At 41.5% G+C, this 16,569-nt stretch overlaps 1 protein-coding gene across 1 annotated transcript; it reads right to left on the reverse strand.

Annotated features, from left to right (window-relative positions):
- Positions 1 to 206: 206 nt before the first annotated feature.
- On the reverse strand, positions 207 to 16,332 carry DLK1 (delta like non-canonical Notch ligand 1). The gene is made up of 6 exons (XM_065404098.1): positions 16,282 to 16,332; positions 15,458 to 15,557; positions 14,111 to 14,174; positions 13,486 to 13,616; positions 7,354 to 7,495; positions 207 to 951 (listed from the first exon to the last, which is right to left on the reverse strand). The coding sequence occupies exons 1-6, from the start codon at positions 16,330 to 16,332 to the stop codon at positions 207 to 209; spliced, it is 1,233 nt and encodes a 410-aa protein (XP_065260170.1).
- Between the last annotated feature and the right edge of the window lie 237 nt (positions 16,333 to 16,569).

The raw sequence follows: 16,569 nt of genomic DNA on the forward strand, positions 1-16,569 counted from the left end.
CTCTGTAATCTGATTATGTTAAAGTTTTATTTTGGGAATGAGAAATTCACTTGGCAACACAGATACAACATATTTATTCTGTACTTCCCAGCACAAATTACAGCAAACGTAGGCACAAACATCAAAGCCAGGCACAGGTAACAAGTTCAATAAACTTTACATATTGCTACAAAACTCTGGAAGTTGCTGCAAAGCTTTCAAGGAGTCTAGATGGCGGTGTAGTTCTTGGTGTAGTTAGTGAGTTTGATCTTCTCTGGGAAAATTATGTTAACTGAAAGGTTTTCCCCATTGTTAGCTTGAAGAAAGCAATTCTTTTTCTTGCGTAGGAGATGGCTATATTTGGCATTAGCAAGCCACATTTCACATTTGGAAAAAAATACAATCGCAGTTGTACCCAACACAACAAGACATGTAAGCAAGCCTAGCACAATGAAACATATCACCTGACTTTTATTAAGCAAGGGGTCTGTGTTTTGGATTGTTTCTTTCATTGTTATCTTCAAGACTTTATGTTCTTGGTGAGGTACTGACTTTGGATGAGCATTTGGTGGTAGATTATAACTCTGCCCATGTTTGGCCTCTGTATTCACACCATGGAGACTTGTGTTTCTGCTGAGATATGTGCAGGTTACACCAACAAATTCCGGCTTACAAACACATTCAAATCCTCCTTCAGGATGCTCATGACACGTTCCTCCATTCTCACATGGACTGCTAGCACAGAATATGACACGGCTGCTGCAGGATTTCCCCATATAGCCAATAGGGCAATGACAGTTGAAGCCTCCACCCATATCCATGCACGTTCCTCCATTTTCACATGGGTTGGGTTCACAGTCATCTACATCTATTTCGCAAAAATTGCCAGCAAAACTTGGAAGGCATAAACAGGAGGCATGAGGCGCAAATCCATTGTCATCAACACATGTTCCCCCATTCTGACAGGGAGAGCTGGAACACAAGACAAAAACAGATGGGAGTTTAAAGAAAATGTAAGTGAAATATGCAGATATGCAACATTTCAGATAATTAAAAAGGAGTAATTTTCTTTACTAGATAATGAGCCATGTCAATTCTTGGTGGAATGTCATTGACGTCCATGGAGTTGCATCAAGAATGAATTTTGTCCAACATGTTTATCAATATACACTGTCCCTCTAATATTCCAACATTGATTACAATCTCTTCTGCACATCCTAATGTACAAATCCTCTCTGAAGAGATTTAAAACTGTTTTTGAAATTAAGCTGCCCAGTGTGTCTGTCTGGTTAGATCTAGAGATCTGAGGAATGGTTGAGTAGGTATTCAGACCAGAGTGAGCAAAGATACTGCCAGCATGGCTTTGTTTTTCCTCAGCAATTAGTCAAAACACAATCTAGGTATTATATATTCAGTATAAAACATCAACAAGCATAAGCTGATGTGGAGACGTTTATTTTTATTGTATGTCTATAGCATAGTCATACCCTGTACATTCAAGAGCCTGGAAGAATTCAGGGCACTCTGAAACCTCAAAGCACTGAAAACAATTCAAACATTTCCATTGTTATTTGAATCACTACATTAAGTGAGAATAATTTTGTCAAAAGAATTCATATACAATCAAAACTGTTATTTCAAAGGGACTGGGGAGGCAGTTGCTCAGGAGACTGGTAACAAGGATACCAAACTTTTCACATCTCGGTCCCAAATTTGAACGGACCCAGGTCAGTAGTGTTCAAAAGTTGGTACCATCTCATGGCTGCTTGGTTGCCTGTGTGAAATTACCTTATTCCAATTCCTACTAGATAAGTGTTCACAGTGCAAAAGCCAACCCAGTCAGCATCCTCCTTGATAGTCTTCACAGAAAAGCCAAGGACATGGAAACTGGAGAATGCTCTCAGTGCTAGAGGTGGTTCATTCACATCAGGGTTAGGAGACACTGATTGTTTTGCTACACCCTTTCTGTGGAAGGGAAGAGGACTTCATCCTCCAGGAATATGAATTCAGCATATTTCATTGGTACTAAATTCACTCAAAAGCTATTAAAAGAAGATTGTACTAAGAGCAATCTCAGAGGACTCAGCAGAGCTAGGGTGGCAGCCAGATAAGGGAAAGTAATGGAGAAGTTATGCAAAAGCAGAGAGCTATCAGCTCCTCAGATTGAATCAATATAGTCAACACTGAAAACATTCACAATGACTTGTTTTGGGAATTTTTCTTCTAGAAGTATTTTTATGTGCTGATCCCTAATGTAACCCTGAATATCCCATCAGAATTTAAATATGAACACATTATCACAAACCATTTAAAGTTAAATAAGTTAATTTAGAAATGTTAGCACAGAGGCCTACAAGCTCCAAGCATCCCTCCTGGCTATGGTAAGAGATTGCTAGTATGTAGGCAAGAGTACCATGAGACCTTACACAAGTTATGTCAGAGAAACAATAGATATTACTAACAGCTACAAGTTAAATTGCTTATAGAGTGGAAATAAGCTTAAGAGTATGACCTATTTTTACAACTGCTTAAGGTTGTTTGTGCCTTGTAGTTGGCTATGCTGTGTGAACAACAAGTTATGAAGTTGAAACCACAAGAAAGGGCATGTAGGATGGAAGCATTTAAGAAGAACATTATTCACCTTGTGTATAACCACAATATGACATTAACGTATGATCAGCCAATTTATTAAAACGTTCCAAACCACAAAGGACACAGTGAAATGATTGGTTAAGAGTTGTTTTAGGGCATAACTCATTTGATAATAAGTCTATAAAAACCTTTAGAATTTTAAATCATTCTGGGACAGGTTGAGATGCAGACTGACCCACTCACCTCCCAACTGGTTGGTGAGTACCACCTTTCTGTTACGTGCTGTTCTATTTGTAGTTAGAGAAATCTGACTTAATAAACCAGTTTGAGCTTAGTATTTGACGCGTCACTGACTTACACATTGAACAGAACCCACTACATTTATTACAGAAACATGTCTTTCCTAATTTGGACTATATTAGTATTCCGGGGAGAGCTGCCAAGAGACAGTGGGCCATATTTTGCAAAATCAATGGGGTTGTTATTTACAGCATAATTCCATCCATTACTTACACTGTGGCAGTACAGAAATCTCGTGCAAGAGATTGCAAATGAATTTCCATCTCACTTTCAGGATAATTTTACGTGCAGCAGCAAAACTTTTAACATCCAAGATTAGAAAAGACATTTAGGTTTCATACACTGAAAGGACGTTAACCTTGACAGGACTCAATCATTCCATATTCCTGAAGGCATATAGTACAGTACCTGCCAGTATTTGAAAAGATTACTCAAATCGTTATTTTAAAATATTGCACTTATAGTGGGAGACCCAAAGACTAGGACATCGAACATCACTGCTCTCATGCTCCAGCTACATGTGCACACATAGTTAATATTTGCAACTGCTTAAATGACCCGGCCATTATGGATTCCCACACTGGGACTTTTGGTTGCCTTAGGAGATCTACTGGTAACTGGGCTTTGGACTGCATCAGAAGCATAAGCTGCAGAGGAATGAACAGGTGGTGGAAGTTCCCCTAATACCCCTATATCTCTGGAGGTGGAATGGCCCAGCTTCCCAGACTCTCAAGGTGTGTCTACATTGCAATGTAAGCCTAGGCTCAGACTCAAACCCAAATCCCCCTTCTATCTACACACAATTCTAACACAGACCCATTACCCTGCAGAAGTACAGGGTTTGAGCCTGAGTCCCGAACAGGCTCAGGCCCAAAAATCCATCATAGCGCAATGTGGGCACAGATCAGGTCCAAGCCTCCCAGACTCAGGTCATTTCCCCAGGACACAGGGCCAGATCCAGTAGGTAGTATTCAGGAATATTTTATTATAATTATTGTGAAGTTCAGGAGCTCATCTGTAATAACTTATGAACACTGTATGTGACCTAGTTATTGGGATAGTATGGCTATATTGTGTTATTGGAATATTTATTGTATGTAGAGTGATCAGATGTTCTGATTTTATAGTGACAGTCCCAATATTTGGGCCTTTTTCTTATATAGGCACCTATTACCTCCCCAACCCCGTCCCGATTTTTCACACTCGATATCTGGTCACCCTAACTGAATGCATATGTTGGTTTACTTTAATAGCAGGGTTGTTAACAAGTAGGAAGGCCACATGATGGCCCCAGATATGCACATTCGGGGGTCAGTAAGACACAATGCCTGAGCTATTAGCTGTGAAGATGCTACTTTCAGGCTACAGCCAAGTCACAAGTCTTGTTTTGCCAGGCTGGGACTGACGAAAACAAAAGGAGCAAAGACAAGGTAAAATGTCTCCTTCTCCTGAGATCAGGCAGTTGTCAGGGAGCTGTTCATAGGGTACAGGCTGACAAAAACACAGACACCTACCCGGGGTTCTAAAGGAGTTAGGCCGTCCTATGCGTTAAGTAAGAAGATGTGTGTAGCCCTTTTCTTGGTTTAAAATCCATTTTCTCTTATGCTTTCTTTGTTCTTACTCTTCAGATTAAACAAGACTTTGTTTTAATAAAGCTGTCTAGTTCTTCTAGTTAGCACTGATCACAAGTCATCAAAGGGAAGACCTGCAGGTGCAAAACCCAGTCAGGCCACATGGTGCTGAAGTTCAAGAGCGGGAGAATTCTGGGTTCACCCCAGAAAAAGGTAAGGGCATGAGGCCTAACACCTGCGGGGGTACACTCAGAACAGAGAAGAGGTTAAAGGTGCAACTAGCCCTGTACCATGACAGTTTCAACATATTACAGTGGCACCCAGAGACCCCAATCAGATCAGAGCCCCACTGTACTAGGTGCTGTGCAAAACACATAAATAGGGGACAGGCTATCGCCCCTCCATAACAAAACACATACCTGCAGAGCAGTGATTGGAATTGTGTCCCTCCAATTCCTAAAAGCCAAACCTCTACTGTCTGTGTTAAAGGAAGATTTCTGTTAGGCCTTTGTTATGCCACCAATTCCCTTACCGAGCACTGCACATCAGCCATCCTTACATTGTAAACAGCAACCAACCAATGAGGGTAAAATACTCACACGTACACAAAATACCCAACCTGGCCCCACTGAAGTCAATGGCAAAAATCTTCCACTGACATACCAGAGCACGGGTTTGGAACAAAGTCATAGACTCATAGACTTTAAGGTCAGAAGGGACCATCATTATCATATACTTTGGCCTCCTGCACATTGCAAGCCACAGAACATTGCAGGCCTCCATAATAAAATGCACGAGGATTAAAGGTCCTCAGACATTAGGAGAATGTGAGAAGACCCTTGACAGAACAGAATAGATTCCTCCTAAGGACAGCTCCTCAACTAGAGCTGGCTGTATTTTTTCAAATTTCATTAAAAAATTATTCACAATTTTTTCATCATTTTTCAGACAGTTCTGTTCCCAGCTATATCATTAAAACCTAGCGACAGCCGAGTCATGGACAAAATGTGCAGCCAAAAAGCCACAATAAGACAAGACTCACAGAGAATAGGTTCCTTAATGAATAGGTTCATTCCTTAAAGTCTATGTTCCCCATAGTAATTTGAGTTCAGCCATTAATACAATACTGCATGTAGAGTTTATTGTATCAGAATACTGCCAGCCTTCATCAATGAGTAAAAGCTTGAATTTAACTAAATTATATTCCTTCTAATCCCTTGTTGCTGTTTCAGCCTCTTAATGTTTATCTGTCCAAATCTTTTGTTACATGCTTAATTAAAACAGGTATCCATATTTCAGACATTACATTCCTAATTGATTTTATTTACTGGTACTAATTTCCTTTAATTTGTACATTATAGATGATTTATCTTACAATACAGGTCTAAGAATAGTTAGTATCTTGCATGTAAACACACACCAGTTGTCTACTTATCTACTTTATGGGCCATGTTGTCAGACATATGCACATGCATTTTTCTGCCTAACTTGTACATGCAGATATTGTGACTGCATATTCAGTTATGGCAAATGGGCATACAAATGACTAATTAGACACATGACTGGCCAGTTTTACACATGCTTACTGTGACTGCATGAGAAAATCTTCCAAACAGCCAGTTAGTTAAGTACTTCAGAAAGGGAATCCATTTAAGTCAATGGAATTCTTTCCCTGGATTTTGTTGGGCTTTGGATCAGGACCAATAAATATCAGAAAGGCAGTTTTACAAATGTGAATAAATAAATGGCCACTTGGATGCCAGCTACCTGGGACACTGCCATAACAGAGGTTAATGGAGGTGCTTGAGCTGGGGATGCCTTTGTACAGATGAGAAGGAGCTGCAGGAAGGCTGTTCTGCATAAGAGCCCTTCACTATCAAATACAACCCTCTCCTCCCTCCAGTCCCATCCCACTAATCCAATTTGTTGACTTTTAGGTCTTTCAACACTGCAGCTGTGAGTGTGCATCCCAGCTTGAGTGGATGGACACATGCTAGGTCTGCTTGAGTGAATGTGCTAAAAATAACCATGTAGCCAGGAGTAGCACAGGCAGTATCTCGGGCTAGCCACCTGAGTTCATACCCAGGGAGACCAGGTGGGTTTGTACTCAGGCAGCTAGCCAAGCTGCTGCCTGTGCTATCCCCAGCAACACTACTATTTTTAGCACATTAGTTCAAGCAAAACTAGCACATATCTGTCTACTCAAGCTGGGAAGCACATGCCCAGCTGCAGTGTCGACATACCCTTACAGCATGCTGCCAAACTCATCAATTTGGACAGGCATTTCGGGAAGCCTGAGGTTTGGTGGGTTTAGCTGAGCATAGAGGCAGGGGCTAGGAGGAATGTGGGTGACTAGAAGAAAGAAACTCCCTCTCCTCTCCGTGGCCTGAGGAAGCAGTGTGCCCCCCACCCCTTCTCTTCCTCTACTGATTTAATGAGAATGTCTCCTCTCATTTAACCACTACACTGGGTGTAGAGTTTTGTGGGAGTTCAAATACCGTGGTGTTGCAGACAGGGTTATTTTGTGCTGAGGGAGGTTGCTGGTTGGCTACTGCTCTTTTGGTCTTAATTGGATTATATTTTTAATTATTTGTTAAGAGCACCTAGAACATTCTGTTGATGTTTGAAACTGTAAATAAACCCAATCATAATATTACTACAATATTTGCAATTTTGAATATTTGAGGTTCAAATTATGTACACAAACTCATGCTAAAAATGTGACCATATTTATATAATAGGAATAGATCAGAATTAGTAGATTTGAGGCTAGAAACAAATAGGCTAGAAACTAAACTACCATGTAGGCTGAAACGTTACGTGCTACATAGCAAACATTTTATGATTTAAGAAAGAAAACCAAAGAAAAATTTAGCAGGACTGTATATTTATATCAGAAATCAATATTTACCCATTAATAATGCAGGGTCCTTTTTTCAGACGGCAGTTTTTTCCTGTAAATCCCTTGGCACACAAACAAATATATCCTCCATCTCCAGTCTCTATGCATGTTGAGTTATTGGTGCAGGGTTTTGAAGAACATGGGTGAATATCTGTGTCAACAAAAACAGACAGTTTTGTTACATCAAAACACCATTAGTCGTAATGTTAAATATTTAGCATGTGAGAAATCAGGGCCTACTTTATCATATAAGAGCCATTAAATAGTAAACAATGCAAAAAGACTAAGTGCATTTTTAAATGTCCTTCATCCTGTATTGCATATCTTTTGATTTATTCTTCTCTCTAATGGACGGCAGATTGTTCAGTTACTTCATAGGCACTGTCAACTTGTTCCCCACCCATTAGCTCTCACTTTGTGAAATACACTTGGATTGTTTCGCTTTATGAATAAGTAATATTAACAATAAAAAGTTAGTGGTGGGGGGAGAGCTACTGATTACTATAAACACCACCTCACATTCCCAACTACTTCATGCATGTAAGTCAGATAAAGCAATGGGCAATCTAAAAATGGTATATTTACAAATTTCTCCAGATTGCCTGATGTTTGAAGTCCTATAATAAGCATTTTACATTTTAAAAGAGATAACTGATATTTGTAGTAACAAAACACAGGAGCTGTTTAAGAATTTAGATTTTCTTGGGCAGAGAGGGTGTCAGCAAATGCCAATTTAGTTGAAACTGAAACTTTTCTTAGGAGTAGGCTGGTTTCAATGAAAATTCATTGGAAAGGTTACTTGGGTCCTGATTGGAAATTCTGGGTAAAACCAGAAAAAGAGAGAGAGAGAGAGAGAGAGAGAGAGATACCTCGACCCCACAATAAGTAACATCAATGGTTATGGCACTCATCTGTGATGTGGAGAACCCAGATTCAAGTCCTTGTTCTGCCTGATGTTGAGCAGGGACTTGAGCCTGGGTCTTCCACATCCTTAAGCACCAGGTTCTTTGCTATTCTGGCATCATGGTGTCTGTCTCAATCTCTCCTGTTGGCCCTATACAACTTTGTATACCTAATTAAATATTCATTGGGCCAGAGCGAGAGTGACTGTAGAGATCGGTGGCTCACCTAGGATGTGGGTGATGCAAGGACTTGAACTTGCACCCTTCAAATTGCAGGTAGATGCCCTAATGATGGGCTATTGGCTACTGTGGGAGGCTTCTTGTTTACATGAAAAACTTTGAAAGGTCTCAGTTTCATCCCGGTGCAGAATGGGAACATTTCTGTGGGATGGGAAAACTGCTTCCAGCTCTACAAAACACCTTTGAACCTCAACTTGTCCCTCTCTCTGTGGTGTAGTCTTTGCTGGTTGGCATTTACCTCTCACATCAGGTGCCAGAAGAGTGGACCCTGTTATATTTTTGCCTTGCAAGTCACACACATAATCTTTCACAATTACCCTCTTAGACCGAGTCTCCTCCAGAGCAACTATTGAAGATTTAAAAGGAAATAAATAAATAAATGTAGGTTTGAACCAAGATAGCATGGCAGCTGCTGTGAGGTCTTGCAACTTGCTGTGAATTTTTGCAAGCTCATGCATGCGTTTTGAGTGACAGCACAGTGCGTATACTTTTTTTCTAAAGTGATAAATAAGGATGTCATGAGTATTAAATTCTACTTCCCACCTAAACCCACAGGATAATGTGAACCTAGAGGAATATCATGAGGTAATGTAAAATATTAACTATAACTATAAACTTTGTCCACTTACAATTATAGTAAAATGCTCTTCCCCCTGTATAGGGGCCTATTATCCACTATCTTAGTCTGTCCCGATTGCCGCACTACCACTTTATGTGAACTTTTGTGTGTAAACAGTGGTTTCCACAAGGACCAAAATAACCTCGGCTGCGTTTTGCAGCAGTGTTGTGTGCCCATTTTGGCAAGCCTTAAGGGCAGCTAACCAAACACAACCCTGATACATGAGAAAGGAGATATCCTGAAATAGACACACATTCAATAACATTAAATAAGAAATGTATAAGAAGAAAATAAGAAAGGAAAGAAAATAAGACATATAACAGCTCACTAGCTAGGAAAGTGACACACAATCCTTGAGCCTATAGGAATAAATTCACTACTTTAAAAACAACAACATTATTCTTAAAAAAAATTATTTTTGCGGATACAGACTAACACGGCTGCTACTCTGAAACCTAACATTATTCTTGAATTTCCCCCCCTCTTCTCTCAAATGACTGATGAGCTGTGGAATTTCTTACCATAAAGGGATAACTGAGGCCCAGAGCTTAAGAGAATTCAGAAAAGGATTAGACATTTACATGGATAAGAATAGCTACAGTTGTTTTACATAGAATTAAAATAGCACGTACAAAGAGTTAAACCCTCATGCTTCAGCAATCACTAATTGTTTTAATTAGGAAGAAACTTCCCCAGTAGCAGTTCACTGGAGGGTTTCTTGCACCTTCCTCTTAAATATCTGGCACCATTGTGGACCATTGCTTTGATCTGCTGTGGGGACTCCTATGTTCCAAATGAGCTGTCATTAGGGTACCTGCCACATATTCTGAATGCCATAGTTACTATAATGGCACTAATTTTGTGGGCTTTTGCCCTGGTTTCCATAGAAACAAACCAGCCACACTGTTTCCCCCCTTTGTTTTGAAAGTGATTCTGTGTGGTACATACACCCACTGTGGCATGTCACAAAGCTAGCTCAAGAAAGAGAAACCCTCACCACAGGCTGGGGCTAAGCCAACCCTAATTATAGCATGAGTCTCACCTGAGAGGAATCAAGTGATTTTGGGGTAAAAGGAGCAGGAGGGTGCAATAAAGGGGGGAAGCCTAGGAAACTGTGGCAGAGTTTGGAGAAAGTGAGGAGAGGCTCCTGCAGTGAAGACCCAGAGGCCAGGGGAGTTGCCCCAGGCAGGAAGGCCTGGGAGAAGGAAGAGAAACCTTATATTTGTGTGGATTTAGGAATGGACCTTGTTTGGGGATTTTGAGTTTTATTTGCATTTTATTTTATATTTTTACCAGGAAAAAGCTTGAAGGGAAATTTTATTTGAACAGTCCAAGTGGGGAAACTGAGGTAGTCTGCCTGTAGCCTGACCCTAGGCCATGAGGGGGTGCATGAGAGGTGGCCAACCTGGTTACACCCTGACACATGTGTACAGGTTTTAAATATGGGGTTGGATCCTGCAAAGTGCTCTATCCTCTGGCCTTGATCCGGTAAAGTGTCAAGCATATACTCAACTTCAAGCATGTGATTAAATGACTGAGGGCAGGGCCGGCTCCAGGCACCAGCTTACCAAGCAGGTGCTTGGGGCGGCCACACCAGAGAGGGGTGGCATGTCCGGCTCTTCGGCGGCAATTCGGCTGGCAGTGGGTCCCTCACTCCCGCTCGGAGCTAAGGACCTCCTGCTGAAGTGCCGCAGATCGCGATCGCGGCTTTTTTGTTTGTTTGTTTGTTTGTTTGTTTTGCGAGGGGAGGGGGTGGCTGCTTGGGGCGGCAAAAACCCTGGAGCCGGCCCTGACTGAGGGTATGTCTACATGGGGATAAAAAAAATGCAACTTGCCCAGGTCAGCTGACTCAGGCTCATGAGGCTTGGGCCCTGGGAGCTTACAAATTGGTATGTAGACATTCAGGCGTGGGCTGGAGCCGCTTACCAACAATAAACAATGCCACCACCGCTGGCCCATTTCCTCATAACAGGCTGGACCAACCCCCAAATCTGAATACTCCCAAACTTTGGGGAAGTTCAACCTGGATCTGAACCCTGGAGCAGGCCCAACTCTATTAAAAACAGAGGCTATGCAAGGAGAAGATTTAGAACAACTATACAGGTGCATGTTCTAAAACTATACAAACTGGAAATTTATGTGATGCACAATGAAATTTGAGCAAAATATACCAATGCAGTTCAAAAATCACCTCCAGTTTCCTCCTTGTTTAATGAGCAAAGTAGCTGCTCAGAATATGCTCACATTTTAACAGTATACATCTATCAAACTAACTACAGACCTCATCAGCTTTCCCACCGTCAGTTTTGCATCCTTTCTAGCTGGCATTCACTCTCCCTTGACAATGCCAAAGCAGTGGCTGCATACAGAAATGCCGTGGCAAACGTATACAGTCTTTAAAAGTTGTGAAAATGGAGGACATTGAGGAGGTCCAACAACTTCCCATAAAAAAGGTGCATTACTTATTAACTTTCTTGATTCTTTAGAGCAACATAGTAAATGTATGTTTTGACCTGGTGTACACTCATAGATATAGACTGCCTGCAGGAGCTAAAAATGCCAGTTTAGGTCCATTTGCTTGTGAAAATGTAACACTGGTTGTCTCCACTTCTCACATGCAAAGATAAAGTGTTAAGGGGGATTCCTTTACAGGTAGGAGTCTAGTATTTTATACTGATTTACTGGATTGGATTTAGTGTTTCCATATGAAAGTCAGTTATTCATACATGCTACCATCCCAAGTTGGGCAGGAGCCTCCTATTTGTCCTGTGGAATTTCCTTTTTCTTCCTAACCTGATCAAATCTGTATTAGTGGTATGGGCTAATGAGTTATAGCAATCTATCACAACTTTATACAACCAGGCAACTGACACCATCTTCCTAACAGAGGAGGGTCCAATCCAATGGCTGAGTAGTTGCTCCATTTCAAGTTATATTGTTTTATTGGATCATGACAATCACGGGTAAAGGCCATACAATAACAGGGAGGAAGCTTCTCTCTGCTGACCCAATATGAATGAGAGAACATGTCCAGACTAGCTAAATCCATTGGACTGGCATGATTTTCAATATACCTGATATATCCAGACATCAGACAAATGGCTAATTCTATCACTCTGATTATTCTTGACATGTCCTTAGCTGGCCCCAGATTCAAGTTGGCAAAAACTGACTCCTAGTGCTGAGTGAAATAATTTTTGGATGTCTGTAGAGCACGCTTGGTATTACTAAATATAGAGATAATGGGTAATATTTTCAAATCCACCCAAGTTATTTTCAAAAGTGACTTAGTGACTTAGGACCACATTTTCAAAGTATTTAGGTGCCTAGAGATCTAGATCGGAAACTAGTGTTATTTTCAGATGTGCCAAACCAGATCAAGTTTCTCACACCCACTGGTTTCAAGTGACTAAGTTCCATTTTCAAAAGTGACAGATTTTCAATGGTATTTAGGTTCCTAAAGATGCAGATAGGTGCCTAGTGGGATTTAAAAACAAAGAGTATCAAACCTACTTAAGTGTTTCTGAAATCTCTCTAGGTACCTATCTGCATCTTTGGTGTCTAAATACCTTTGAAAATCTGGCCCATAAGAGCCCAAGTTTAATTGAAAAATGATGAGATTTAGGCTCTAGGAGACTTTGAAAATGTTACTCAATGAAAATTGCTTAATGAATAAGAATGATTTCTTAAACATCAAGTTACAGAACACAGCAACAAACTAACTTTTGATAAACTAGAAAATGATGAAACCCAGAAGACTGGCAAAAAATATGAGCCCAGTTCTCCTTTTCCACTGGTTTAACACCAATGTAACTCCACTGAATCACTGGAATTTCTTTTGATCTACATTGGTTTGAATGAGGGAAGAATTAAGTGTTATACCTTCAAATAGTTCCATTCAAATCCTTTGCTAGGAAATATTTGGTCAAGCACCAAGCTCATGTATTTATTTCAACTTCCACTATCATATGTACACGATGTTGGATAATGAATTATTTCAACTGATTGAACACACCCACGGGGACTTCTTACATTTACGGAACCAGTGCAGAATTTGTTATTTATCATCTGCATGTGACAATCATAGTTAAAAATGGAATTAGGGTTTTATGCATAATTCTAACAATACCCAGAACTACATTATACAAGATATTGTATGTTTTCACCTAAAATGTGACTGCATAGGGCTTTTTTTCTCTCCCCTCCTCCCCACCCCCCAAAAAATTCATGTCTCATCGTGTTTTGGGTCAAATATTCATTTTAGAAAGAAAACATCTAGGGAAAAGCTTTTGCATATTTTTAACACCAGATGGAGCTGTAATCACTTCATTTAATCCCTGGGAAACTATGTTGCTCTATTAAAGGAAAGTATTTACAAACCTATGTCACAAAGGCTGCCAACCCATCCTTCTTCACAGACACATTGCCATGGTTTGGCACAGCTGCCATGCACACAACCAGGAAAAGGAACACACTGATTACAGAGCACTCCTTGCCACCCAGGTTGACACCTGAAATAGATACAAGACAGGATACAGAGGTGTTTTTTTTAATAATTACCAGGCTGTTCTTTTAAATGCACAAAAAACTGAATTTGCAAAGATAACACTGCTACATGTAATGCATTTGGAAAAAAAAGACCTTCAATGAGTATAAAATACTGGGGAAAGAATTAAAGAAAATCGATTCACTATAGGTGGAAGAAAAACAAATATTTTAAACCTAAAATAACTTAGCCCTCTTAAGTATCTTTCTATAGGTGCTCCTAGGATATTTTAAAAGAAATACTCTAATTCTCAGACGCATCCAGGTTTCTTTAAAATGTTATACAATTCTAGTTACAGTCTGTTAATAGAGAGCTCTTTCCTTATAGCATCACATTTTCAGCTGGCAAATCATTCTAATTTCTGTCTTTTTTTTTTTTTTTTTTTTTTTTTACAAAAATCATGTATTATTGAAACAATCAATCCCTTCACTAATAACCTCAGCTGGTAGATCTCTTTACCTGCATTCACTAGGAATTTCACAAAATCCATTCACTGGGTGGCAGCCAGGTTTACAAACAACATCTGGGAGAGAGATTTGTAAAGTGTCAGTACTAAAAAGAACCATATCCTCACATTCTATATAGATTATAGATGCTTTAAAACCAACCAAAAATGTATAAAATGTAGATTTGTTCTCATTCTGAAAACAAAATGTAATTTTAAATAAACATATCTCCTAGCAATTCAGCTAATACACCTATTAGACAACTGGAATGGAAGTTCCTCAGAATTGTACAAATTAAACCACTTTAGCATATGCAAAAATTTTGCAATATTAATATCAATTTACAAAAAATTGAAAATTACATAAAGGTCATTTCACACATCACATGATACTCTAAGTATACTATTATACTTTTATTTATACAAAAGCACCTTTAGTCAGAAATAATTTGCATTCTAAAAATTTGATAGTATACATGTTGAATCCATTCAACAAGGCTGTGCTATGAAGAAACACTACTTTTGATTAAATTGTATGAGAATAGCAAAAGTTAAAGTGAAAAAGTCACATTTTCTTTGCAGACAATTGAATGTAAATATTTTAATCTGTTAAATAATCTTAATCTCACATGCAATCATTAACTTTTGAAATAATTAAATTGCAAGACAAATCCCTGCTCACACTCAGTGAGAAGAAAAGCGTCTCTCTAAAATCAATGAGAGAAAATGAGCATTTGGAAGGAACTTGAACTAGAAAAACATGCGTAGGGTAAAGCAATACTAGGTTCTTCAACAGTGGCATTCAAAAAAAATTAGCGAGACGACCTCTGGAAAGTTTTTAAAACCGTTACTTGTGTTAAGGTTGCAAGTTCTTTTCATTCATCCCATCAACTGCACACCACGATGACAAGAGGAAACACTGGGTCTTCTGCATGGTTGTCTTATCGGTCAATTGCCGCTTTCCAGGATACTGAGCACAGAGGACACGCTTACTAGAATATGGCGGGTGTGTTTGTGTGATCTAGTAACGCTTTCCATATTCTCTCGCTTGTAGTGTGTGTGCGCGCATATGATCCAGAGTCTCTCTCGTGGACATATGAACGCACATCCACATACTAGATTCTCCTTCTCTCAAACGAAACCGAAGAGAAGCTGAACAAACTCTTCCCGATCACACAGAAAGGAGCTGGGAGCAGCAGCCGCCGAACGTGTAAGGAAACCAAATCACCCCCCCACCCCCACCACCACCCCCCAACAAGAGCCTGCAGAACTTTCCTCGAGTGACAAAAGTGCCACGAACTTATCCAGGCTGCGTCCAGCCGCAGCAGCCAGCCGGGCGGCGGGCTCCGGCGCGCTCTTACCTGGGGTAACGGGCAGGATGAGGGGAAAGCAGCAGCAGCAGCAGATTAAAGTGACAGCCTGGAAATCCATCACCCAGCATATCAGGGGCGCGCTCCCCACCTACAACGACAGGCACATGCCCGTGGCAGGGCGCCGGGCTGCTCCCCCACCAGCCCAGAGAGGGGATCTGGCATCCGCCCCCCACGGGCTGTCTGCTCCGCTAGCTCCGCTGGCCCGGGAAGTGTTGGCACCTGGGGGTGTCTACACCGCCCCTCTGCAGCAGCGGGCGCGGAGACTCCGTCTTTGCTGCAGCGCGAAAGCTCCCTCCTAGCCTTGGCAGCGGCTCACAGGGGATCCGCTGGCACAGTCAGGATCCGGCTTATAATTAAACTTCTACGTGAAAGGGGGAGGGAAGGGGGGGGGAGAAGAGGCCTCCCCCTTTCCCCCGCTTCCCTCCATCCTCCCCCGCCTCCTCTCCCGGGGGGATCGCATCTGCACCCCCCACCCCGCTCGTGAGCAGGGAAGGGGTCGCCAGGGATTAACTTTGTTTCGGGGGTGGCTCTTCCGCAGGGGGGCTTGTGCCGCTCCGCGGAGCTAGCGGGGGCTGCCCCGGCCCTGGGGAGCCAGAGGTCGGAGTAGAACGGGGATCCTGTCCTGCGCCCTTCCCCTCTTGCTTCACTGCACAGACCGGCCAGTGTCTCCCCCTGCTAGTGTCCGGGCAGGCGAGGTGAGTGATCAGCGGGCAGCCCTGCCAGAGCCCCACGCACCGCTTGAGCGAGATCCGGGCCCCAGGGGGGGGGCACCCGTCCCTGGATTTCAAAGTGCGTATGTGGGTTTTCCTTACATGGGTGCGTTTACTGTCCAAACTGCGGTCAGGCAACGTCCAGTCCCTCATCACCTTCTCCACTGACTAGCGGCCTCTTGGCACCCAGGCTGGACAGTTACAGACGGTTAGATCCACCTTTTCCAGTGGCTGCCAATTTTGGGGTGCAAAATTGTGGCACCCTGAATCCCTGGCTGCTTTTGAAAATGTTGGCCTTGTTGTCTAGAGTACTTTGTCTTTCCCCTGCAAAATTGAAAAGGACCCTGCAAAGGAAAAAATATACCTCCGCACCCTTTCTTGTTTATTTAC

The sequence above is a fragment of the Emys orbicularis genome, chromosome 4 (genome assembly GCF_028017835.1).
Source record: "Emys orbicularis isolate rEmyOrb1 chromosome 4, rEmyOrb1.hap1, whole genome shotgun sequence".
NCBI lineage: Eukaryota > Metazoa > Chordata > Testudines > Emydidae > Emys > Emys orbicularis.